We start from the raw sequence: 25030 nt of genomic DNA on the forward strand, positions 1-25030 counted from the left end.
TTATACACACATACACACACACATACACACAATAGATTGATGAAGAAAAGGAGTATTCTGGAGGGCAATATGTAAATACTAACTGTGTCCAGGTTTAGTAAGTTTTCTGCAGCAACTATTCTGTCAACAGAATATTTGGTGCTAAAAAATAAACTGTTTACATCTGAGAAACAAAGAGGCAATGCTAGGTGATAAAATTAAAAACAAATCCATATAGCTTCTCTTGGGAATGCTCGATATTTAATGTGCACTTGCTTAGAAAATTATTTTACAGGCTATATTTTGAGAAATAAAAGTGAATTCTATCACAAATGCATTAATACAACAGAAACAAAAAAAACCTGACAGGAGAAAAAAATTCATATGAACAGTCCTTTATCAGGCAAAATTCAGCACATTTAATTAAAAAAAAAATATATTCTGGAAGAGCACCAAGTTGTCTGTGGGTACCTAACACCATCAATTACCCAGGTCCAGTATTTAAAGCATTTGTGCATAGTAATTATCTGGTTGAAGTATATTTTAAGACGGTATTTCTAATTTTATTCCCTTCCACTAAGTGCACCATATAATTGCCCTTCAGAGACACATACTGGAAGAAACAAAGTGGAATAACTGCAAATTCTTACAGCTGCTGCCTCTCCATACCTGGATGCAGGAATTAAAAAAAAAAAAAAAAAGCACAATAGCATTAACCTGTAGCATCTTCCTTTCTCAGCAGAGTAAGCATGTACATCAGATTTCAAACACCAATTTTTCTGAGTATCCCACCTTTATAATGGGTCACAAACCAATCCATAAATGTCATTTTTGTAAATATAAGTATAGACCAAACCAGTAATTTCTTAATATCTGGAGAAAGCAACAGTATTGCATGTTTAAATATTGCAGCTCCCCAATCAAGGACATGGCACAAAGGTTTCATTTCTGAACTTCCAGCATTACTTAAAGATATTTTAGAATTACAGCACATTTTAAAAATCAACCACAGCTCTCCCTTACTGCAAAAACATTGAGTGTACACATTCCTATTAGTAACTTTTTTTTTTTAGATCTGATTACATCTACAGCAACTATTAAATTTTGTAGTATTTTTTTTCTCATGGAGTCTCAGCAGTAATTTGTCTGGTTTTCTGCTAGTGCCATCTGTTGGTTTAGGCCATGCAATGAGTTTTTAATTCCATGTATTCTCAGATGGGCTACAAAAGGGATGTGAAAATCCAGACAGAGCAAATATGACCCCCACCCTGAATATTCATGATAAATTTGGTACACAATGTATTGATTTATATATTACGCTTATTCTGAAAACTAGGCTGGGCTGCAGCTATTGGGGACCAGAATAGCCTCTAGTCCCAGGGGTGGGCAATGTGCTTATAGCTCATGTTATCAGATGCTTTGTTTTTGAAGTACAATCAAAAAGCTATATATTTCTGATCAAATATTTTTCTCTGCATTTTTAATCTGTAGATAGTTTAAATCATAGATAGGGACCCCCCACCTGGTTAGGTTTCATGCTATCCACAATGAATATGCATGACATGTTACATACAATGTATGCAAACCTCTCATGTATATTCATTGTGGATATTCTAAAATTCAGTCTGACCTGAGGACAGGTTTGGGAAAACTGAACTAAAAGTATGCCTTCTGCTTTTCAAGCTGTTCATTTTTCATTGTTTGTTTTACATTATAAGTTAATATTTGGAGTATAGAGTATCCTCCTAAAGTACATAATTATGCTATATTGCATATTTGTACAATTCTAAGTATCAAATATAGTCAGAGTAGAAGAAATCAGATTGCGCAGGAAAAGGGACTTTATATTAGTCTACAAGTGTGCACTGAAAGGTTAAAGTGATTTTGCTTAAGGCCTCATAAGTGACAGTAGGGGATATAAGTCAGGACTTCCAGATTTCACAGATCTGTATTTGAAGCACTATATATATAGCACTGCCATCCCAGTCATCAAGTTTAGTAACTAAGCCAAATGAACATATCTGAGGTTGACCAATTATTAGTTATGTTTCAGCAAACTAGCTAGACCTGTATACATTTCAACAAAATTGTCTGAACCACCAGTTTGTATTTCACAGGCAAGTCTTGGCTAAATATAAAAAAAAAAAAACACTTCAAAAAAGAGCATGCAGGTCAGTGCCGCAGACATCTCAGCTTGCTTTACAAAAGAAAAGAAATTGTCACGTTCAAATTAAAAGCACCTGCACAGCTTGACAGACTCGACAGCCTGTGCTAAAGTGAGATCCAGACCAATAGAGTGGGTGTCTCAATTACATGCAAGTTCTGCTTCAACGTCAAGGACAGACCAGATCCACTTTTGTGCACAGGTACAAGGCGGCACACTAAGCAGCAAAGTTATTCCCAAATGAATCAAGTTTTGAGAGTCCAAAAAAAAACAAAAACAACCCAAAAACATCACAGTGGAATGTTAATAGCTTTCTGCTGCCATGTCATGTTTATACATTTATAAAGGAGTGTAGAAAGAGTAATAGTCCTTACATTTTACATAGTTATTCAAAGGAAACTCCTGAATCTTGATATTGGTCAAGTAATGCATTAAAAAAAAAATGTAGTTTAAATTTGCTCTCCGCTTTCCTTTATGTTTATTCATTTTCAAGCATGCCTGTAAAACAGATTTCTATATAAGTAAAGAGATCAATGAGCAGTCACATCCTCTAGGAATGGCAGTTCTCTTAATTTGGTGTGCTTGCAACTTTTAAGTCTACATTGGAAGATAATACCTACTTGGTGCATAGTTCAGAATCATTTGGGTGTCCCCCTCTTTGTTTAATCATTTCTGGTTGCTTCTCACTGAAAGTCCCTGGGCAGGATGCTCATATATAGTATTGCTGTCATTGCTCATGCTGTGTACCGTTTTCCAGGTCTAATGGGGTTTTTGGGAGCTTTCCTGTATCTATTTGCCCAGTGTCACCATCAGCAGTCACATAGCCTTCCAGCTGAGGACTTGATTCACGTTCTCCGTTTGTTGTACTCACTAGCTCATCACATGCCATTTCCATTTCCTCAGCTTTGCCTCTCTCAGGTCCCTCAATCACATCCATTAATTCATTCTGATGGACTGGAAAGAGAGCAGGTACTGACTTGGAGCAGGTCTCACTGTCTGCTGAGCAGGTAGTCGTACTCCTGGCATCAGGCAGCATGGTCTTTTCATGCGTTTCCTCCTCATTTGCAATAGAATCTTCAGTTTCTGTATCTAACCTGTCATCACCACTTGATGTGCAAGTTGTATAACCACAGTCCAAATTTTCTGGCCTACTTTTTTCAGATACCTCGGCAACTCCATTTTGTGATGTGTCTTTGACCACCACTGCAGACTCCTTTTTCTTTGGTTCTTGAGCCACTCCTGTACTGCTGGGGCCTACCTGGATAGAGCACTCGCAGTGATAGTAACCAGATTCTTGCTTCTTCTTGTGCATGGAGCAGAGGTCAATGCGACCGAAGGTTTCTGTACCAAAGGCGCTGTCTTCATACTCCTTATAAAGATCTGAACAAATCTTTCTGAAGCCCTAGATGTGGAGAAGACAGTAACTTAGGCAATCACATTTAGGTAGCAACAGAGAAGAGAAAGAGCTGAATATTCAAAAGCCCTCATTATGATAAATTAAAATCATTTTAAATCCAAAATGGAATTGCAAAAATTGCAGATTTACTTAAGTGGCAACTAAGTACTTGGTGTGCCAGTGTTAATGCTATGAGAAGTATCAGTATACTGCACATAAGGCAATTATAATTAAAGAGTTACACTAAGTATCGGGTCACATATGATCATTACCATTTAATAAAATTAAAGCAGTATGTCAAGTAACCCCATTTGCACTTCTGGATTTCAGGGAAATGAGGAAGAGGGTGGGTAGTATGTGAGCAGGTGAAGCTTCCTGCCTCCATTCAGGGGAGTGTGAGAGAATCTCTCTCAATGAAAGACAGCTGCAAGATGTAGGAGAAGACTTGATTTTCCTACTATTAAAAAGTGTGCTAGAGATGTTCTTTAGCATTAGAGAAAATCTGAGTCATCCACTTAAGGAACACAGGAGAACTGAGGAACAAATTCCTTTCCTTGGGAAATAGTTCTATGTAAAAATGCAATAAATGATTTTGTCATCAAGAATTACAAATATAATTCATTTTTTATATATCTAAGTGTGGCACCCCTACCGGGTCTGGCCACTAGGTGTCACTATCCCTGTCCATAGAACACACGTAGAAGGAGCCATTCATCCCTTCAGGCCCTCCCACCAGAAGGCTTTGGATTGGGTGGCTCAGTGTTAGTTAGACCAGACATTTAACACTCAGGGTTTAGTTAAGAGAGAGAGCAGCTGCAATGTAAAGATGTATTTTTTCCCTTACTCTGGTAGGGCCTCTCAGCCTTGCCCTAAGAAGATTTATTTCAAAAGGGATACCTCATCATGCACTTCCTGCCGGAGGGACTCTCATAATAAGTTACAGAGAGATAGGTTGTTGAGCCCGATACTCTAAGGGCAAAAGGGTTCCCACCAGGGGACCAAAAACCTGTGAGCCTACTCTAAACCCTAGGTGGGTAAGAGCCAGTGATGGATCCTGTTGCAAGAGATAGTAAAGGCTATGTGTCCTATTTTTGGAAGGAACTGAGTTTACCCTGCTTCTTTGGGGAAAATCATCCTCACTGGCTGTACTCAAAGGACAGGGGCTGAAGACCAGTGAGCCCATTCACAGCCTGAAGGCGGCAATAGGGATGTGCACTGTTTTTCTGACGGATGAAAATATCGTAGGATATTTTCTAATCTGTGAAGTATCTGGGGGGGGGGGGTGTCCCAAAAGCAATAGGAAAACCCCACAAAATATTTGTGTGGTTTTATCGTTTTTTTGGGAGGGGGAGGGGAGGTGGGAAGAAAGGGCACACAGAAAAAAACCCAAACCCACCCGACCCTTTAAATCTAATTATTTAGAATCCCCCACCCTCCCGACCCCCTAAAAAAAACTTTCCTAAAGTACCTGGTGGTCCAGCGGGGGTCCCAGGAGCGATCTCCCACTCTTGGGCCATTGGCTGCCACTAACCAAAATGGCACCAATGGCCCTTTGCCCTTACCATGTGACAGGGGCTATCGGTGCCATTGGCTGGCCTCTATCACATGGTAGGAGCAATGGATGGCCCATGCCATTTTTTTAAGATGGTGCTGGCCATCCATTGCTCCTACCATGTGATAGGGGCCAGCCAATGGCACAGATAGCCCCTGTCACATGGTAAGGGGCAAAGGGCCATTGGCGCCATTTTGTTTACTGGCAGTCAACGGCCTGAGAGCGGGAGATCACTCCTGGGACCCCTGCTGGACCACCAAGTACTTTAGGAAAGTTTTTTTTTGGGGGGGGGGGCTCTAAATAATTAGATTTAAAGGGTCAGGGTGGTTTGTTGTTTTTTTTCAGCTCGTGACAGCTGAAAAAAAAAAGCCATCAGTACCATGGGAAATTAAGATTTCCCGCGGTTCTACAAACACTATTCCGGAACCAATTCACATCTCTAATGGCAAGCACCTGTGACAGTTTAGGAAGACATATCCAGTTAAAGTTTAAGTGTTTTGGACTTTGAGTTAAGTGGGGAGAGTTTTTGAATCCCCCTTCCCTGCTGGGATTGCAGTGCTGAGAAATAGCCTCATCCCTTTATTTTTCCACAAGAGAAATCCCTGAAGTAACAGCTGAGGATAAAGGAAGAGATAACAAGAGAATGAGAACCCATCCGGATCTCTGCACATGAAGGGACCAGGGCGGGCTGGGTGTCCAGTGGGAAAGAAGATGTTTACAGGTAGGATTTTTACAAAGCAAAGGGGACCCCTCCACTAGGATTTCCCAGCACAGCCGCTGGGAGAGTTTTGTGCATTTAGAATCACCATGGGCTCTTCCCAGAGGTCTGTAATAAGGACACTTACTAGGGATGTGAATCGTTTTAGGACGATTAAAATTATCGTCCGATAATTTTAATATCGTCTTAAACCGTTATGGAACACAATACAATAGAGATTCTAACGATTTATCGTTATAAATCGTTAGAATCGTGAGCCGGCACACTAAAACCCCCTAAAACCCACCCCCGACCCTTTAAATTAAATCCCCCACCCTCCCGAACCCCCCCCAAATGAGTTAAATAACCTGCGGGTCCAGCGGCGGTCCGGAACGGCAGCGGTCCGGAACGGGCTCCTGCTCCTGAATCTTGTTGTCTTCAGCCGGCGCCATTTTCCAAAATGGCGCCGAAAAATGGCGGCGGCCATAGACGAACACGATTGGACGGCAGGAGGTCCTTCCGGACCCCCGCTGGACTTTTGGCAAGTCTTGTGGGGGTCAGGAGGCCCCCCACAAGCTGGCCAAAAGTTCCTGGAGGTCCAGCGGGGGTCAGGGAGCGATTTCCCGCCGCGAATCGTTTTCGTACGGAAAATGGCGCCGCACAATCACGCACAGGGGAGATGTGGGTACAGAGCAGAGCTGAACAGGGATCTTCACAGCAACTTTGTTAGGCCTGTGTTGATCTGTTTTTTGGCTTCCAGCTGAAAGCAAAGGATGTCAATATTCCTTTGGCAGTAAAACAAAGCTAAGGGCCCCCAGAAGTTGGTAAGCTTCCTGACATCCCAAAATGTAGCTCTGAAGACCAAAGTAGCAGATTTCTAATCACTCAAGCTGCAAAGAAAGTGATGTTGGTTTGTCTAAACTCTGTATGCAGGCCCTGCAGAATGGGACATTCCTGAATAGGATGGCCATAAGCATCACTGTATTTGAGTTACCAGGCCTGTGCAGAATAACCTCAACATAGATTGGCTTCATAGAAAGGTTTAATGGGCGTATGCTATGGCAGGCACCACCAGTTTCCAACATCAGACCAGGAGCTTGGGTTTTGATATCGGGGCAGCTGCTATAGTGCCTCATGGTCTCTAGTGTCACCAGGACCATTATTTTATTTACAAGCATTTGCTATTCCGCTTTTTGCCAGAAATGGTCTTCACAAACTATTTCCCATGCAGTCAGCAGATGAATAATCCTGCCGTCTTGATATATATATAAAACACAAATATCAACCAAGTCAGCACCTTTCGGGGTCTGTGCATTCTTACAGAAAAATGTAATGAAAGCCTGTAGAAGCTAGAAACCTTCAGGACACTGCATATAGAGATTCAGAAAAAAATGCCAGATAAATGGAGAAAAAGCAATGAAAGTACTATGAGAAAAAAATGCTTCTCGCTCCTCTTTTGTTCCCCTCAATCTCTGCATACAAAATTGTTTTCCCCCCCCCCCCCCCCTCTATTTGCACAAATATAGCAGCAATTAGGCTACATTTGAAGCACTTTCAAAGCACAGATATAGTATACAGTATAATTTCCATGATGACGCTGGGAGGAAAAGCTATGAGCAGCAGTATCTGAGACCACCATATCAAAAGGAGTTCCTGCGGTTTGCATAAATGGTCCAGGTAAGCTTCTACAAATGGAGCTTGGCCACAGGCCAGTAGAATAGATGTCTCCTGCTGACCCCCCCCCCCCCTCTCCCCCCTATATCACCTACCAACTGGGTCTCAGATGCCAGCTCTCTGATTGACACCAGTGCCTGCAGTGTCTAACGGAAGAGGTGCACACACAAAAAAAAAAATCCTCCACCTCAGTTTTTTCTTTTTTATATACTATTTATCAGGCAGGTCATCTCACAATTAGGGTTTGGCACCAATATTTTTCAAAATGTTTTTTGTTGATAAAGTTCAGTTACATTAAAAAAAAAAAAAATCTATCCTTAGTACACACCCATCCGAACAATAGTCCTAGCTATTCTATAGCACTGGTAGGGCTATAAATAAGGAACAAAATCCAAGAGTGCATTTCTATGCCTCAGCAGTAAGACCCAAATAATACATTCCTTATTAACTAGGACTTAAAGTTTAATATGCAGCCACAATCACTTTGACATGAAGATTTGCTCTCTTTTCCAGCTCATGGACTAGAACATTTATAAGGACATTCATTCTCCTGACATTTATGCTGGTAAATTCTATCAGCAGCAATCATAATCCAAGTTAAACCAGTCTCAGTTGTGGATCAGAAAAATTTTACAGGCTTGATTCCAATTAGTTTTTGAAGATAAGTATTCAGGCAGTCCTCACATCAAGTACTTTCTGAAAAACATCCAGAAACCTGCATATATTTTGTCACTGTTATCCAGGAGCCAGACTGGATGAATTTCAATATCACCACTTATAATCCAATCCCATTAGAATGAATTAGGAAAGGAGGGGGTCACACCAAAAGATTGTAAACCACAAAGTACATGCTCCAGAGGAGCAGAACAGAAGGGTTGCACTTGTCCATAAACATTCAATTCCAACAGAAATCCACAAACACAAGGGATCACGTGATGCTCAGGGTGCAACAGCACTGCTTTAGGGCTCCCACTTTGTGTTCCCTTATTTTTCGTCTAAGGCTAACCTTGCTGAACCTCTGTGATGCCTAAGGAGCCCCAAGAAAAGATCTATTCTGAAAGTGTGGACAAATCGAGCTAGTAAAACAAAACAAAAAAAAACCCCTCTTGAATCCTGAGCTGGAAACAGCCATGGTAGGCCTCAGCAACAGCCTGTCTTCGGAAAGAGAAGAACGCGAGCTGGAGACAGCCTCCACACCCAGAGTCCATTGAACAGATACTGCAACAGTTTCCTGAAAAGCTCTCCATAAATATGGACGCCAAATTGGGCCTAGCTGTTAAGGGGGCACAATTGGTGTGGACCGTCAAAAGAGCAAAAAGAGCAGATAGAAAGGGTGAAGACACGAGTCAGTGACTTGGAGGACTCATTAAACGGCATACAATAGTAAAACTGACCAGCTGGAAAGGCGGTGCAAGTCACTGGAACAGAAGCAGAAAGATATAGAAAACCAAAGCTGCTGAAATAATCTGAGGATAATAGATTTACTGGAGAAAGCAGAGGGTGAGAATGCAGTCCAGCTTTTGGAAAGATAACTGCCGAACTTCTTAAGCTGGAGATTAAAGATGGCTGAATTAAAATTGACAGAGCACATTATTCATTGGCCCAGGTTCCCAGTCCTAATATGTGGCCCAGAGCTGTTATACTTCATCTGCTTAACTTCTGCGATAAATGGAAGATCATGAATGCGGCCCGGTGCCAAGGGGAATTAAGCACCACATGCCATATCTATACAGTTCAAGATTTATCCCTGGTGCTACAAAAGCAGCGACAGTTTTGCCGAGGCCAAGTAACACTTGCAAGTGAAGGGGGTTCAAATACAGAAAAGGGCAACCTAAATGATAAAGGGGATGGAACAGCTCCCCCTATGAGGAAAGGCTGAAGAGGTTAGGGCTGTTCAGCTTGGAGAAGAGATGGCTGAGAGGGTTATAAAATCATGAGAGGTCTGGAATGAGTAGATGTGACTGTTATTTATACTTTTAGATAATAGAAGGACTAGGGGGGCATTCCATGAAGTTAGCAAGTAGCACATTTAAGACTAATCGGAGAAAATTCTCTCACTCAATGCACAGTTAAGCTCTGGAATTTGTTACCAGGGAATGCAGTTAGTGTAGCTGGGTTTAAAAAAAGTTTGTGAAGATCATTTCCGGAAAAAAAGTCATTACTGCTATTAAATCAAGTTTACTTAGGGAATAGCCTCTGCTATTAATTGTATCAGTAGCATGGGATCTTCTTGGTGTTTGGGTAATTGCCAGGTTCTTGTGGCCTGGTTTGGCCTCTGTTGGAAACAGGATGCTGGGCTTGATGGACCCTTGGTCTGACCCAGCATGGCAATTTCTTATGTTCTTTTAACTAGCTAAAGTGAATATCCTTAAGGTCGATTTTTGAAAACCCCAGTGAGGCTTGCGCACGATCCACCGTGTGGAAGCTTCAGAGGGCCTGCCAGAGAGAGAGCTCTGCACATGAAGGCTAGCCACATTAAGTACTAGAATGTATATGGTCCCAGGATAAAAGACTAATTTTGCTTTTTTTTTGTCCTGTTAGTTTAGTTATTTTTTCTTTATGTATGTTTGCTTTCTTTTTACCGCCGAGGAGATGGAGCAGCCTTCAGTATTCTTTTGTTCAGCAAAACAAGCCTACTTTCTTCTCCCACAATGTGGAGGCGGGAGTTCATAAACTGCATCGGTGCAAGGACCTTATAAATTCACGTAATCATTGGTATATGGATTTTAATTTTTTCTGTTACTTTTAGCCTACATTTTTCTTTACCGCAACGTTCTTTGGTAACAGTTACCCAGGCCATGTTTACGTAAATGATTAGTTTTGTTTTCTACCAGTGTTTATTTAATTGAATTGAGCCTACTTTTTAGCTAGATTAATCCAGAGTCAAATGGCTAGTATGTAATAACAAAAAGTAGGCTCAATTCAATTAAATAAACACTGGTAGAAAACATATATACTTATACAATGCAAAAGGCTTTTCCCCAGGTTTTGCAATGACGGGGGGAGGACATGGCAGTTGTGGAAGGTAGGGCAGAGGTGTTTTGTGCATGTGCTGTCCTGACACGGCCTGTCCTGGTTCTTATAATTTGGAAGGGATTTTAGGGTAGGAAAAGGAGTCTTGAACCAGGATTGTACTATGTTGTCCCCACTGAGTAGTTTAACTGTTTGGTGATGGGCTGACTGGCGTAGGGCGACAGAAAGGGATTGAAAGAAATGGGGTGGACAGGACTGGGTTTGCTGGTTTCTTCAGTTTATCTATGTGGAAAGTGGCGAGGCATGGGAGAGCGGAGGACGTGGCAATAAGATAATCTTGGGGCAGAATATTTGGCTTTTTGTAAAGGTTGTATTCGTGTTTAAATGATTACATGTTTTCATTATATTTGTTAATTTGAGCAGTAATGGGAGGAACTGATTTAACTACTCTGACTTTAAACGTGCAAGGGATTTCGATGACAGTGAAAAGAACAAAAGGTTACTACAGTCTTGTAAATCTCATCATGCTGACAGTGTTTTCTACAAGAGACGCATCTTACACCACTAGAACATGGTAAACTTATAACTTCTTATAACTTGAAAAGTACGGGCAAGTGTATTTTAGCAATAGCGAGTGGGAGAGTTTTATGAACAAAGTCCTTCTTATAACTGGAGAGCCGTTTTGTGATATTGGAGGGCTGTTTGTAATGGAAAATTGTAACACTGGCAAATATATATGGTCCAAATGACCACCAGATTAAGTTTTATCACTTTTTTTTTTTTTTTTTTAAATACTGGCTAATTATGTTACAGCTTTCTGTATCTTGGGGTGTAATTGGAACATTTGATAACGTAGTGATCAGATCAGGCCTCCATGAAGGTGGAGTTAGTTTACCGGAGCTCTCTATGGTTAAAAATGTTTGGATTAAGGGAGGTATGATGGGAAGAGAACCCTAGCAGATCAAACTATACATTTTACTCATCGCACCACAAAACAGTCGTATTATTTTCTGTGCAGTGACGGGGGTGTTGCAGAGTGTTGAAGACTGACATTTTGCCTAGTATCTATCACCCAATGTCCCTAAAATTGTCATTGGTTGACTCATCTGCACAGGGAAGTAACTGAATATGTCTCTCCAGAAAAACAAGAAATTTGAGAAACAAATAAGAGCTCGGATTTCTGATTTCACAGATACATTCCCCGAAGGATTACGATCCTGTTTTGAGACTGCATACACTGAAGGCCATTCTTAGGGGGTAAATTTATTTATTTATTTATTTATTAACTTTTATTTACCGACATTCGTGAAGCACATCATGCCGGTTTACAAAGAACTCAGGTGGGAGATACAATGAAACAATATAACAATATAATATAATATAACAATAAAACAATAAAACATTATAACAAAGGGAACAAATAAAACAGTACAGAAAAAATGAAGCCATGGGAGCCCGAATTGAGGGGGGGGGGGAAAGGGGGGGAGGGGAGGGGGAGGGTGGGCAAGGGGTAGGAGGGGAAGGGGAAAGCATAGTTAGAAGGAGGTAAGGGGAGAATACAAAAAGAATAGGGTGAGACTATGTACAGGAGAACTGTATAGGTGTCATTTAACTACGTAGAATTACGGAGACATCGAAAGTTGGGGAAGGCGGTAAAACTGGGAAATAGTTACTTCAGAGGGTGTAAAAAAGGGGGGGTGGAGGGGGGGGAAATAAGGGAAGGGTGGCGGCCGGGTGACGCGGAAACGAAAGGGTGACAGGGGGCAGGGAGGAGAAAGGGATAAGACAGGCGGGAGGAGGGTGAGAGGTGGCCGGGCCGAGCGGAAACTGAAAGGGGGGGGGGGGGGGGGGGGGAGCTAGGGGGAGAAATTACGTTTGGTTTGCGTCATGGTTTGCGTCAGGGTAGGCCTGTCGGAAAAGCCATGTAGGGTAGGCCTGTCGGAAAAGCGTCAGGGTAGGCCTGTCGGAAAAGCCATAAATAATAGCCTTTGCTAACCACCATATTAAGATATGCCTGCGCAGGCAGTAAGTTACTAGGTAGGTTAGAGGCACAGCACAGACATGACTGCTCAGGCAAAACAGACAGTACCTGAATGTAATCCACTTTGAAGTGCCGAAAAGTGGAATATAAAAATCTAAATTAATAAATCAAACATATTGGAAACTCATAGTAGCTAGGGAGAAGTTGCAGCTGATGCAGACAGGACAGATTAAAAAAAATCCCTACAGTTTAATAAACAAAAGTACTATAAGCATGGCAACAAAGCAAGGGCACTATTGGGGAGGGCAGTGGGAGACCAGATTGATTGAGAAACAGCAGTAATTCTGAAGACACTGGGAACCTGTGTTATCGTCTTTCAGACTTCAAGATTTTTTCCACTTATATGGACCTCTGCAGTACTTATGAGGTAGTACAGCAGGAGGACAATTCTAACTTTTTGCAAGGTATTTTGCTACCCATAACATCTACAAAGTTTAGTGAAGTGTGGAAAGCCCCTGTAACAGAAAATGAGATTAACAGGGCCTTGAGTATAACTGGCACAAAAGAGCCCGGGACCAGTTTTCTTTTGGAATATTATGGGCCTTTTAAGGCAGAACTAAGTCCCACTGCTTTGTGAGTTGTTCAATTACTTATAATAGCCAGAAGCATCTTCAAATACATTGATTAATGCCACCATAACTTTAATACAGAAACCAAATAAAGATCCCACTATGTGTGCAATCTATGGGCCTCTCCCCCTGGTGAACACGAGTATTAAATTACTGGCAAAAGTTCTTCACTTGCATCTGTTGCATGCTCGCCCCTTCTTGATCCATTGAGATCAAACAGGGTTCATTAAGGGGAGATCATCAGTGAACAGTACTAGGCAGCTACTTATTTTATTGCATCTGGTGAGGTCCCAAAAAATTCCAGGGTTAGTCATCTCATTGGATGCAGGAAAAGCATTTGATTGCTCGTCTTGGCCCTTTATGTTCTCAGCTTTTGATAAATTTGGATTTCCAAAGGAATTCGTAGATTGGAAATGGGCTTTGTATAAAAACCTTAGGGCCCAGATTCATACTAAAATATCCTATCCCCTTTGAGATACACAGGGGCACAAGGCAGAGATGCCAATTGTCTCCTGCATTATTTGTCTTTAGAGTCCTTGGCCTCCTGATTAAAGAAAGGATCTAATTAAAGGTTTTAAATATAAATAGCTCACAATATGGCTCTATATGCTGATATGTTATTGTTGTTTCTGAAGGTCTTTCAGGTCCAGTAGTGCTGGTTACAATTTAAAAAAAATATGGTCAACATTGGGGTTATAAAATAACTTTTCAAAAATCTACTAATTTTTCCAGCAGAGCTGAAGACTGATTCCATGCCATTTCACTGACTTTTCTATCATGCTTTTTACTTTTATATTAATTCCCAGGTACTTTTCAAGTACCTGGGGATTAATATAACTATGACCATCCAGTGGTGCTATCAAGGATCAAATCAGATTTAGCAAAATGGATCCCATTGCCGTTCTCTCTGCTGGGGCATGTTAATTAAATGGTGGTCTTATCCAGACCGATTTAACATTTTTCAACAGATTCAATGCATCCTTCCTAAGAAAATGTGTTTTCCCAACGGCAGAGTCAAATCTTTTTTTTTTGAGGCATAATGAAATAATGCAAATTAGTTATACTACTTTGCAGCTTTCTCAAGTACTGTGGGAGTTTGGCACTCCCTAATTCATATAACTATTATATTGTGGCATGAGTAGTGGGTGAAAGATGTTGGGTGAGTGCAGACAAAATTGTGGGGTGGCAAACCTGGAGGAGATACAGGCAGGAAGGCACGTGGAAAATATAGAAAAAATACTGCATCCTGGTGAGAGCTCCAGAGGAACATCATTCTCCTATATCCTCTCTGGTTGCAAATTCAGAATTGTCCCAAGTAAATACTCTATGGATCTTCTATAATGGCAGAATAGAGGGTTAATGTTTAGAACAGATTTGGGAAGGGATGAATTTTAATGTATTACACGGTCTTGCCAAATGAATATGACTTGCCAGTCTATGCAAAGCACATATTTGCAGTTGAGGTGGGATGTCTTTTGAGACCCTGCAAATAGCAGGTTTTTAAGGACCAAGACAGGAATGAAAGCACTATTGATACAATCTCAGGTAGTGCCTAAACTAATTATCAAATTCTATCATTTCCTTACATTTTGGGATAGTGACTAACTATGAATTTGGATCTGATCGATAAATGGAAGACACTTGGGTATCCAATTTGATGACACTGACTGAATTGATGTGGTGTTCCAATTCTTGAATGTCAATCTGCAACAAGAACCTGGAGTTAATATATAAAATTGCTGCATTCTACCTATTGATGTCCTTTCTACTTTGCTAAATTTAGCAACTAGCTCTAGGTGCTGAGACAGCATGCACAGTAGGAGCTTATATGCACGAGGTGGGAGTGTGATAACCTCTGGAATTTGTTGCCAGAGGATGTGGTTAGTGCAGTTAGTGTAGCTGGGTTCAAAAAAGGTTTGGATAAGTTCTTGGAGGAGGAGTCCATTACGACTATTAATCAAGTTTACTTAGGGAATAGCCACTGCTATTAATTGCATCAGTAGCATGGGATCTTCTTGGTGTTTGGATAATTGCCAGGTTCTTGTGGCCTGGTTTGGCCTCTGTTGGAAACAGGATGCTGGGCTTGATGGACCCTTGGTCTGACCCAGCATGGCAATTTCTTATGTTATAAATTTAGGGGATGAAATACAACATATAATGGAAAAAATTGTGGTTTCACTAATTGCTTTATCCCCTCAACTATGTATTGAATAAGTGGGAGGAGTAGGAATGTTCTAAAAAGGATAACAATTACTCTCACGTATGCTACACGTGGTAAGGAAAACCATAGCGTACTTCTGGAAGCCTTTCCTCAGCTTCCTTTCTGGCTAAGAACATGCCATACTGGGTCAGACCAAGGGTCCATCAAGCCCAGCATCCTGTTTCCAACAGTGGCCAATCCAGGCCATAAGAACCTGGCAAGTACCCAAATATATTGGCTGTGTTAGAATGTATCACTTTTGCTTTAAAAGGAAGAACCTCAATGTTTGATGGGGTGTGGGAGAATTAGCGGAACTGGCAACACTACTATAAGTGATTAACCACTTACATATTGTCCAAAGTTGGAATAAGCTGTATTTATTGGAGATGGCCTTCATTTGGTGTGGATAATGTTTACTTTTTTGTAACACAGATGATGTAACATTTGTCGCTAGCTTTCCTCTCTTTTCCTTGTCTTGTTAATAAATAAAACACACCATGTTGATGTACAGCAATGACATACAATGGCTTACAGCAAACTGGCACCATCTGTTGGGGCGAATGTGTTGGAGTTAGTTAACTTTGGTGCAACCCCAGCATATAGCATCACTTTAAAGAAGGAAGAGGACTGCACTGACTGAGCTGTGAGGCCTGGGCTCCAGGCCAGGGCCTAACTCTAGGCTGCCTGCATGCCAGGCTCCAGCATTGGGCCTGGATCCAGGCTGAGGCCCCTGGGTTGGGCTGCAGCATAGCACCTGGACTCCAGTGTGTGGCCTGGGCCCAGATTGAGAACCGGGCCACAGCACTGGGCTTGGTGTCAGGACGTGGCATCAGGCCTGGGCCTTGGCTGATACCCAAGCATCAGGACCCGCCATGGCCCTCAGATACACAATGGATCAGGTAAGTGATTGATCAGGGGGGGCTTAGGTCTCAGCTGAGGTCCTAGCCTTGGACTCAGGCATCCCACTTAGGCCTAGGCCGTGGCCCCTACTTTGGGCCTTGACCTATGCCCTAGGCGAGGTCTAGGCCCAATGCACTCTTATTTGCTTATTGCTTTTAAAATAATTCCAAGAAATACATCTTGTACAGAAAATGGAAAACAAGTTATGCATGTAACATTACAAGGAAAATTGTAAGTCTGACTTTAGCCCATAATCAGGAGGGGGGAGGGGAGGAGACCATGAATGAGCAGGATTAATACAAAAATAAGGAAACAAAAACAGCCTAATCAAACATCTGACACAGATAATAATAATTAGCTGTCTAGAGGTGGTGGTAAACTATAGGAGGATGAAGCCAGAGAAACAAGATTGACTGAATTATAAAATTGGACAGTTGTTGGGGGTCAAAAAATATATATACTGAACCCCTTGCAATTTCACAACACGCTTACAGGGAAAGTTCAACCAAAACAAAAAATTCTGCTGCTGAAATCAAAACTGTTTCAACGTTAGTTATTACTTTAGTATTGGATTTGGACTGGGATTTGGTGATGAAATATTTTAGTAATAGACAATTTTTTTTTTTTAAACCTTGAGGTAATATTTATCTAGATGTTGCAAAATCTGACCAGCTTAGGAGAAAGGATTTCTTCTGTTGCGTCCTGGGCTATTATAACTTGGGCCGATGCATTCGTTTTAAACGAAAGCAAAGAATAAGGTTTGATTCATTCGGCAGGGGGGCCCCCTCAAGATTTTTGGGGCCCCCCAAATAAGGTAAATTGCTCTTATGCTTTAGGTTTTTGAAGAATATTTAAAACTAATGCACATCTTTAATAGATATTGACATTGTATGCCTGAAGTTTAGTTGAATTTTGCTGTATGCACTGCACATTTTCACATGAAATTGCCTCTGCCACTCAAATGCCCAGTCTCCTGGTCTCCAAGCTCCCTTTTTCAGTTCCTTCCAATCTGCTGCTGTTTTAACAACTTTAAATACATTTAATTCCATCTGCATATATCCCCACCCCCTTCACAGTGGGTGGCCTTGGTCAATACATGGGTAGGAAAAACAGTCTGCATTCCAGAGCAGGATTCAAGCAATGGAGGATAGCAAAGCTATAAAGCTCAAAGGGAGTTGTGCCAAAACCAGCAGTACACACCAGAAGGTATGTTCCAAAATAGAAAAAAAAGAATTTAAAGTCCATTTGAGGCAGCACCCCCTAGTGAGCATGAGTACGACCAGACTGGGAACTTGGGTCTCCTTTAAATCCCCTAGAGGCAGAATGGCTATGGGCGGGACCCTGTCGGGAAGGAGGTACTTGGAGGGTGTGTCCAGTACAGTGGAGGATAAGTTGCTGAGCTAGTGGGGAGAGGATGGGCCCCCCATGGATCTGGCATCAGGAGCGCCCTTTCAGAGTGGGAGCTGCAGACTTCTCTCTAGGAAAGGTTAAGCAGAAGTCTGGGAAGGGCCTAAGATACTGTGAAGGTGGGCAGACTTCTGGGAAGTGCCTGATTAACAAACTAGAGAGTAGTCTGTGTTTGCAACTGTTTGCCAATCCTGACTGTGTTAAGAGTGGCACTGTAAATAAACACACTGAAGTTACAGCAGAGTCTGAGTGTGTTTCCTCTTGACTGTTCGAGTGCCACAATCCAAAAGTGTAAAGACCAGGGGTAAAAAAAAAAAAAAAAAATCAGTCTACAGCACATAAAACCCAGAGAAAATACAGCTTCTTAGACGACAATTCACCACAGATTTAGTGCAAGTTACTTACACGTCTCTCAAGCAACTTAAGCCACTAGTTAGAAATTTTGAACAACCCATTCAGGACCTCACCCTTCCTCAGGCCCTAAAAGACAGATAGGGAAATTACTACTTCTCTTTTCCAATAACTGGCAGCAGACTTCTCCAGAATAAAGAATGTTGTCCTCTAAGGGACAGTTCCTCCAGATGATCTGTGTACTTTGCCAGAGAGAACAGACAGATCTTCCTAGGAGATCTACAAAGCTCCAAAGACAAGCAACGTACTGGGGATGCTCTACACATCTTACTCTCACCAATATTCTCAAAATCCCAGAAAGCTCCACCCAGTGCTCACTGGAGTACCCGTTATACAGTCAGACTCCATCTCCTTTAGAGGGATAGAATCTCCTTTCATTCACTACCCAAGCTTGTACCACACCTGGCATCTCCTATTGCTGGAAAATTCTCCGTGAGAAACATCCGTGCTAACAGTATAGTAAGGCTTAAATGGCCTTTGCATGCATATTTGATCACCTCCTACATCCTTCCCTTTTCCAGATCATTTATAAATGTGAAAAACAGCACAAGTCCCACTATCGATCTCTGTGGTACTCTACTAATGACCTTTCTACATTTGGAAAGCTGGCCATTTAGTCCTACCCTCTCTTTCCTGTCTTAACAGTGCAACTTTTATTATTTCAAGAACCAGGGCTGCAATAAGAGAAATACACAAAAGGTTAACTATAGATAGTCAGTGATATTCTGACTTAGGGCAATAAATAATGAATATGTATCCTTAATTGGTCCCAAACTCTTGTAAGCCTTATGTAGAACTTGGACTAAGATCTCATAAGGAGTCCATGGGCACACAAACAGTTACCTCCCCCCCCCCCCCCCCCCCCAATCTGTTAGCCCCAGATTCTCCAGGATTCCCGACAAGGGGTAGGGGAATACTCTTAGGCCCTAGTCACTGATTTTTCACAATCTGTCGACTGGTAATAATCATGCTGGACTCTGTTGAATAGGTTCCAAGAAAATCATCTATCAGTAAAATGAAGGTTGAATATAGTTCCCTGTACAAGTCCAATCTTCATACAATCCATAGCAATAGCATTACTGAAATCTGTGATTCTGCAATCTCTTACTCAATATACATTCAGTCCCAGCTTAGGAGCAGTTGTAAAAACTTTCTCCTTGGGGTGGCAACTCTGGTGAGGTGATGGATAAAATTAAACTCCCCTTTACAATACTTCTGATCAGATGCCTTGGTATTCAAAGCTAATACTCCTCTAGTTTTTCTCTCAGTCCTTGTTGTACCCTTTAGGGTACTCATCCAGCTCCTTCTCCTGAGTATCTGGTAGATATCTATAGTAGATCTACCCTGCTGGGGTGCACTAAGTCTTCTCTCTCTCTCCCCCAGAACAACTGGTTTCTTTTCCTATTCTCTTCCCAAAACCCTACAGGGCTGCACAGACTCAGATGGAGAGCTCACAAAAAAAGAAAAAAAAAAAAAAGAACCATGAAAGGAAAGGTGGATAAAACTTCCTTCAAAAGACTTTTAAACATATTGGAAATATTCCTCAACAGGAAAGAAGAAATTCTCATTCTTTCTGAAAAGAAATCTTTAGATATTAACTCTAAGGGTTCCTCTTTCCCAAAATTAAAGAAAGTTGAAAAGAACCAGGAAAAAAAAACAAAAGCACTCCTGCTTCTTCAAAAACAGAACTAAAAATCCATACCCTAAGATGGTGTTTCTAGTTTTTATAGAAACAGGACATAACCATTACAGCAAGCCACATGGGGGAACTGTAAAACAAGGAACATGCACGACTTCTACCTCCATGGACTGTATATACACCTTTTAGTAGAGACCTAGTGGGGGGTTCCACCTTTACATTACTCAAGGTTATATTTACTTTAATAATTGGGCCTAGTAAAGTACATGTCTAGCCCTTCTTCCGGTAGTTTACCTTGAAGGCAGGGGTCATACTGGGTCCAGGGCCAACACCACTCTCAGACCCAGAGCATCGGGGGGGGGGGGGGGGTTTAAGAGTATCCGATCACTCCTCCAAGGTATGTGTGTGTGGGGGGGGGGGGGGGGGGACGACGGACGGGACGACTCACTGTCTCTTGGAGAATTTCTTCATTGTATGCAGAAGGGATGTAACTGACAAACTCTCAATTAGGTGGCCAAACAAACTTCACAGCAGCAATTTTTCCAAGCAAGTCTGTGGCACTATATATATACCAGTTTTTGACAAATCATCATCTCAGTTCTCCAACTCTTCCTCATCTGTGTAAGTGTCCCTCAGTAGATGGGCCAGGGAAGGAACTCTCCCTCCAGTGCACAGAAAAGCAAGCCTTCCTAGATGGGCAGGAGCATTCCTAGTTCTGAGCAGAAGGTCAAAAGCGATCAAATACTGCATGGTTCCCTCATGTATATTTTCTCCCCAGCATGAAGTTCTCTATCTATAAGAAAATCTTACTCTCCGTTCTTTTGGAATTCAGACAGGAACTATTGGTTGAAAGGTCCAGGCAACAGGAACAATCAGTTCTTCCAACTTTCCTCACTCTAGGGCAGGAGGGGTGGTAGCAAAAATCTTCCTCCCAGATTCATAAAAACAAAGCTTTTACTCAAATGTCCAAAACTGGAACTCTCCTGCAGCAGGTCACCACCTGCCTCCAGCAGGGCTGACTTTATCAGGGCATGGGGCCCAGAGCGAATAAATTGCAGTGGAGGTCTGGTATGCTGAAATGTTATGGTGTTGAGGATAGGTAACCATGGCAGTGCAATGCACCCCAAAATGCGGGACAGAGGGTAATTGCCCTTATTCACTCCCCCACCAACCATGGATATAGTAGACAGGGTCTTCCCTACCTAGCCACCCCAGAAAATGGGACTTTTCTAATCCCTTCCTAGGCCAAGAACCAGGGGTCAGTCAAGAAATTCCAAAAATCATCAAAAATCCCTGGAACATAACACTGGAGGCAACCCAACCAGACAGGTGGTGTACTAGAAGTAGTTAAGTTTCTCACCTATCATGGATTACAAAGTCTCTTCCATGGAGTAGTCAAAACCATAAACAAAAGCTCTTACTCAACACATTTCTAAACAAACCACACTGCCACACCGATCTATGACTTAACTGCTTTTATAAAGCTAGGGAGACTGAGCACTTCAGCAGCCTCATTAAAGGTGCTGTTCAGAAATTGTAGAGTCTTTGGTTTGCTGCCTAAATCTTAAATCCTAGTCCACAGTTTGAAACTAGAACCATCTAGTTGTGCCATATATGCATAAACATATACTATTTTCCCCAGGCCTTCTAAGGACAACTGCTGTACTACATACTGACCCTTAATCCTTGGGGGATAACACGGACATGATGTGCCTTCAGTGCCTCTGAGAGGCAATAATGAAGCACAGAAAGTTCATCTGGGATGTCCCTTTGCATCCCTGGGATACAGTGATGGGACTGGGGATTCAAGGGTTAAAATTTGAAGCAATAAAGAACTTGGGTTAACTCATCCACAAGCTCATGTCTGCTGCAGATGAATCACCATGCTTTAGAAGTGTGATGAGTATTCACTGGAATATAAAATCCTCCACATATAGGTTGCAGCAAGCCGTGGCCTGGTCACAGATCTCAGGGGTCTGATAGCAACTCAGCTACAGCACTGACAATAGCTCAGCAGCGAATGAGTGTGGTAACTCCTCATGAGTTACAGATAGGCCCTTCTCAAGTTGTCCAACTCCTGCTGCCCAGCCTAGCTCAGGATATCACTGTGGGGCAGTCCATTTTTAGCTCTGCCATCCAAAAACCAGGGCAAATTTGAAATCTTTGTTCTCTCCATCTTGGATGGGCTGGACACTCTTCTTTGTTCCCATTGGCTCTTAGATTCATATGATCAGGTGCATAGAGCAACCTTCAATTTCCACATCCCTTCCCAATTTCAGGGGTTGTTTTAGAGCTCCCTCACAAACTTGGAATAGGACCCTTCACAAAATTTAGGATTGTATAAATTGAAGTCCCATTTGTCATACCTTAATTCAGACTACTTATACAGCCTCCTCCAGAATATCCTGATACTTCCATGAATAATCTCTCTGGCTATCCAATACTTATTTACTCCTCCAAATGGTCCCTCTACTGTTGGCTGTTAGTGAAAGGACGAATCCCTTTTTAGAAGGCTAACCTTACAGAATACTGAAAGGGAATTGGTCCTTTTACTGACATGCGACAGTGGAGGGACTGTCACTTGAGGGCACAACCCTGCCAAAGGAGGAAAGATCTTCACCATCTGGTATTCCCTGGAGGAGTGGGGGGGTTCGGCTCCCTCTTTTGATGGGTAGGAGGGGATTCTGGAGGATGGGAGTTGCACTTCCACTGATTTATATGAGGTGAGAGGGAGAGCCCATCGGAAGATAGACAGGGGAGCACTTGCATGTCCTCCTTTCTACCACTGGAGTTTAATGCCTGCCTCTGAGCATTACATTTCCCACAGTGATAGGAAATGCTAGGCTGCTTCTCCACTAGGATGCCTCCTTGCACTGTAGGGTAATAGCTAATGGGACTTATTACCCTACAATTTGCATGAAACATGCTAACCTTGCCACAGCTTTTATAGTGCAATTTTTTCTGGCACTAAAACTCCTATTTCACACCAGGGATAAGTTAGTGCTGAAAAACCCTCACTAAAAGAGAAGTTAAAACCCATGGTAAGGTCAGCATGGCTTATTATATTGGCCCCCAAATAAGTTATCACCTTAGAGCTTTCTCTCCTGACCTTTAGATCTATGCTCAGGAATATATAAAGATTTTACCTCCAGTGGAAAAGATCTTTCAAGAATTTTCCAAAATCTAATATCTAAAGCGTTCTGAAGAACTAATTGAATCCAACTTGTTAATCATGGTGAAAGTTTTGCTTAACTTACTTAAAAAAAAAAAAAGCTAGAATTTGCATCTTAAGGATTATCCTTATCCAGTGAATCACATAGCAACCTCAATGTAAGGAGTTTACCGTCCACAATTTCTATCCTTTTCATATCTGAAGGAGCTTTTTCAAACTGATCAGGCTTAGTATAGTTCTCATATCTTGCTGTATGTCTCATTCCTGCAGTACTATGTACAACTTCCAGATATGAAATGCGAAGCCAGAGTCTTTCTAGTATAATTAATTTTAGGTGGAAGAATTTTCCTATGGGCTTCCTTCCAGGCCACACACTCCTGAGAAGCAGCAACTACTTTTATCCCAATGCCATGCAGTTTGCACAGATCACATTTTCTCAGTCCTGGAGGTTTCATGAGGTGCCATCCTCTTCTGGTTTCTCCAACCACTGAAAGGCTGAAAAAGGGATGCTCCCTAAGAGAGCCTCAGCCTATGCCACAGGTCTGCTGAGACACAGGGAAAATGGTTGTGGAATTCACGTACAAGGGCCACAACTGAAGGGGGGGACATTTTTCAGGCTGCAACACTTCTGGATTAGCAGTCACAGCGGATACCATGTTAGGCCAGAAGTGAGCAAATCTGAAGCACCCAGCAAACCACCAGCTGTAGTACGGAGGGATATGGATTTGCTTTTGTTTGAAACTGAACAGAATATTTCAATTAAAGTTCCTATATCATTTAATTTTGTTATGAAAATTAAAAAAGACACTACTAAGTGTCCAAAGAAGCTATTAGCCCCATACCCCCAAAACAAAAAATGAACCACAGCATGCCGGACCACAAAAAAGTTAATAGCAGGCTTCCTCCACTTTTGAGCATCTTACCCTATATCTTCTATAGGTCTTAAGAAATCCAGATGGGGTAGGAGCAATCCCCAGCTGCTCTTGCCAGGTTCATATTCAAAATAATGCCAGCCTCAAAGCTCCCCAGCTCCCTTTTGAATAAGGAGCAGGAGGAACTGGAGCACTGGGGAATCGCTCCTCTCCCAGTTAGATTTCACACCTCATCTGTGGGAGAGAGGGGACATTGGTTCTGTAGAGGCAGCACTGCTTTTTTGAGAGGGTAGAGGAACCTCCAGCCCCTCTCTTTTGTTAAATTTATGTTTGCTTGGAACAAACCAAAAACTATCAAAAGAAAGCATGAGGTTAAAAAAAAGCTTTAGGTGCACACCCCTACTGTGGAACTTTACTGAAATACATTCACCAATAAAATTATCTTACTTTGTATACTGCCTTGGGTGACCCTCAGAGGCCATGAAGGCAATTAAGAGGAATTTTTAAATTAAAATACTTAGATTATCCAATCAAATGGAAAATACTTTGAGAACATATATAAAGGGGGCTGCATAGGGGTTCAGAGGTCAGTTTTGGGACCACATCTGCTCAGATAACCTGGGAAGTGGGAATGAAGAGTCAGCAAATTTCAAGATCTGTGGCACACGTACCTGAGCTTATAGAATTATTAATTAATAGGAGTCAGCTATTTAAGAGAGCGACAAGAAGTTTAGTCAGTCAGCCTTTCACAGTGACTAAGTGTAAATATATTCTGCAGTTAAAAAGATGGTGTTAGTGCACCTACAGCACAAGAACATTGCTGCACAGGAAAAAAAAAACGAAGACAGGTTGTATTCCATGGCATCATTGAAGTGGTGTTTTCTTTTAACTATGTTAGCATAGACACAATGGGGCCGATGCAATAAAGTTGCGTAGAAAGCGGCGCTGAACAGTAAGCGCCCGCTCTCTTAACGCACGCATGACACCCCTAAGGGGGATGCGCCATGCAATGTTAAAATCAGGGGGTTGCGAACCCAATCGTCACTGCCGTACGCCAGTCACAAAAACCGACGCTGATAAACCCAGCATTGATTTTTAGCGGTGAACAGTAGACACGAAAACAGACTCAGAGTTTATCAGCATCTGTTTTCGTGGCTGTCCGCCGGTAAGATAAACCGATGCCGATAAACTTGGCATCTGTTTTCATGATGGGTCAGACTGTCAATTTTTTTTTCTTTTATTTTTCATCTGTTTTTGATGCGCACAGCTATTAACACCTTCTCCTGGCAGGTGTTAATAGATGACTGTTAAATGTGCATCCGAGACGCACATTTGTATTTTGCATCTGGAGTGAATGCCTAATAGCCTCTTTCACGTGCATTTG

The 25030-nt window shown here is 41.9% G+C and overlaps 1 protein-coding gene across 1 annotated transcript in view; it reads right to left on the bottom strand.

Annotated features, from left to right (window-relative positions):
* Positions 1-218: 218 nt before the first annotated feature.
* LOC115085247 overlaps positions 219-25030 on the bottom strand; it is a 164363-nt gene continuing 139551 nt past the window's right edge. The window contains exon 7 of the mRNA XM_029591038.1: positions 219-3545. Coding sequence (XP_029446898.1) covers positions 2871-3545 — 675 coding nt within the window. The 3' untranslated portion in view covers positions 219-2870. The remainder of the gene's footprint in view (positions 3546-25030) is intronic.

Source organism: Rhinatrema bivittatum, chromosome 2, assembly GCF_901001135.1.
Source record: "Rhinatrema bivittatum chromosome 2, aRhiBiv1.1, whole genome shotgun sequence".
NCBI lineage: Eukaryota > Metazoa > Chordata > Amphibia > Gymnophiona > Rhinatrematidae > Rhinatrema > Rhinatrema bivittatum.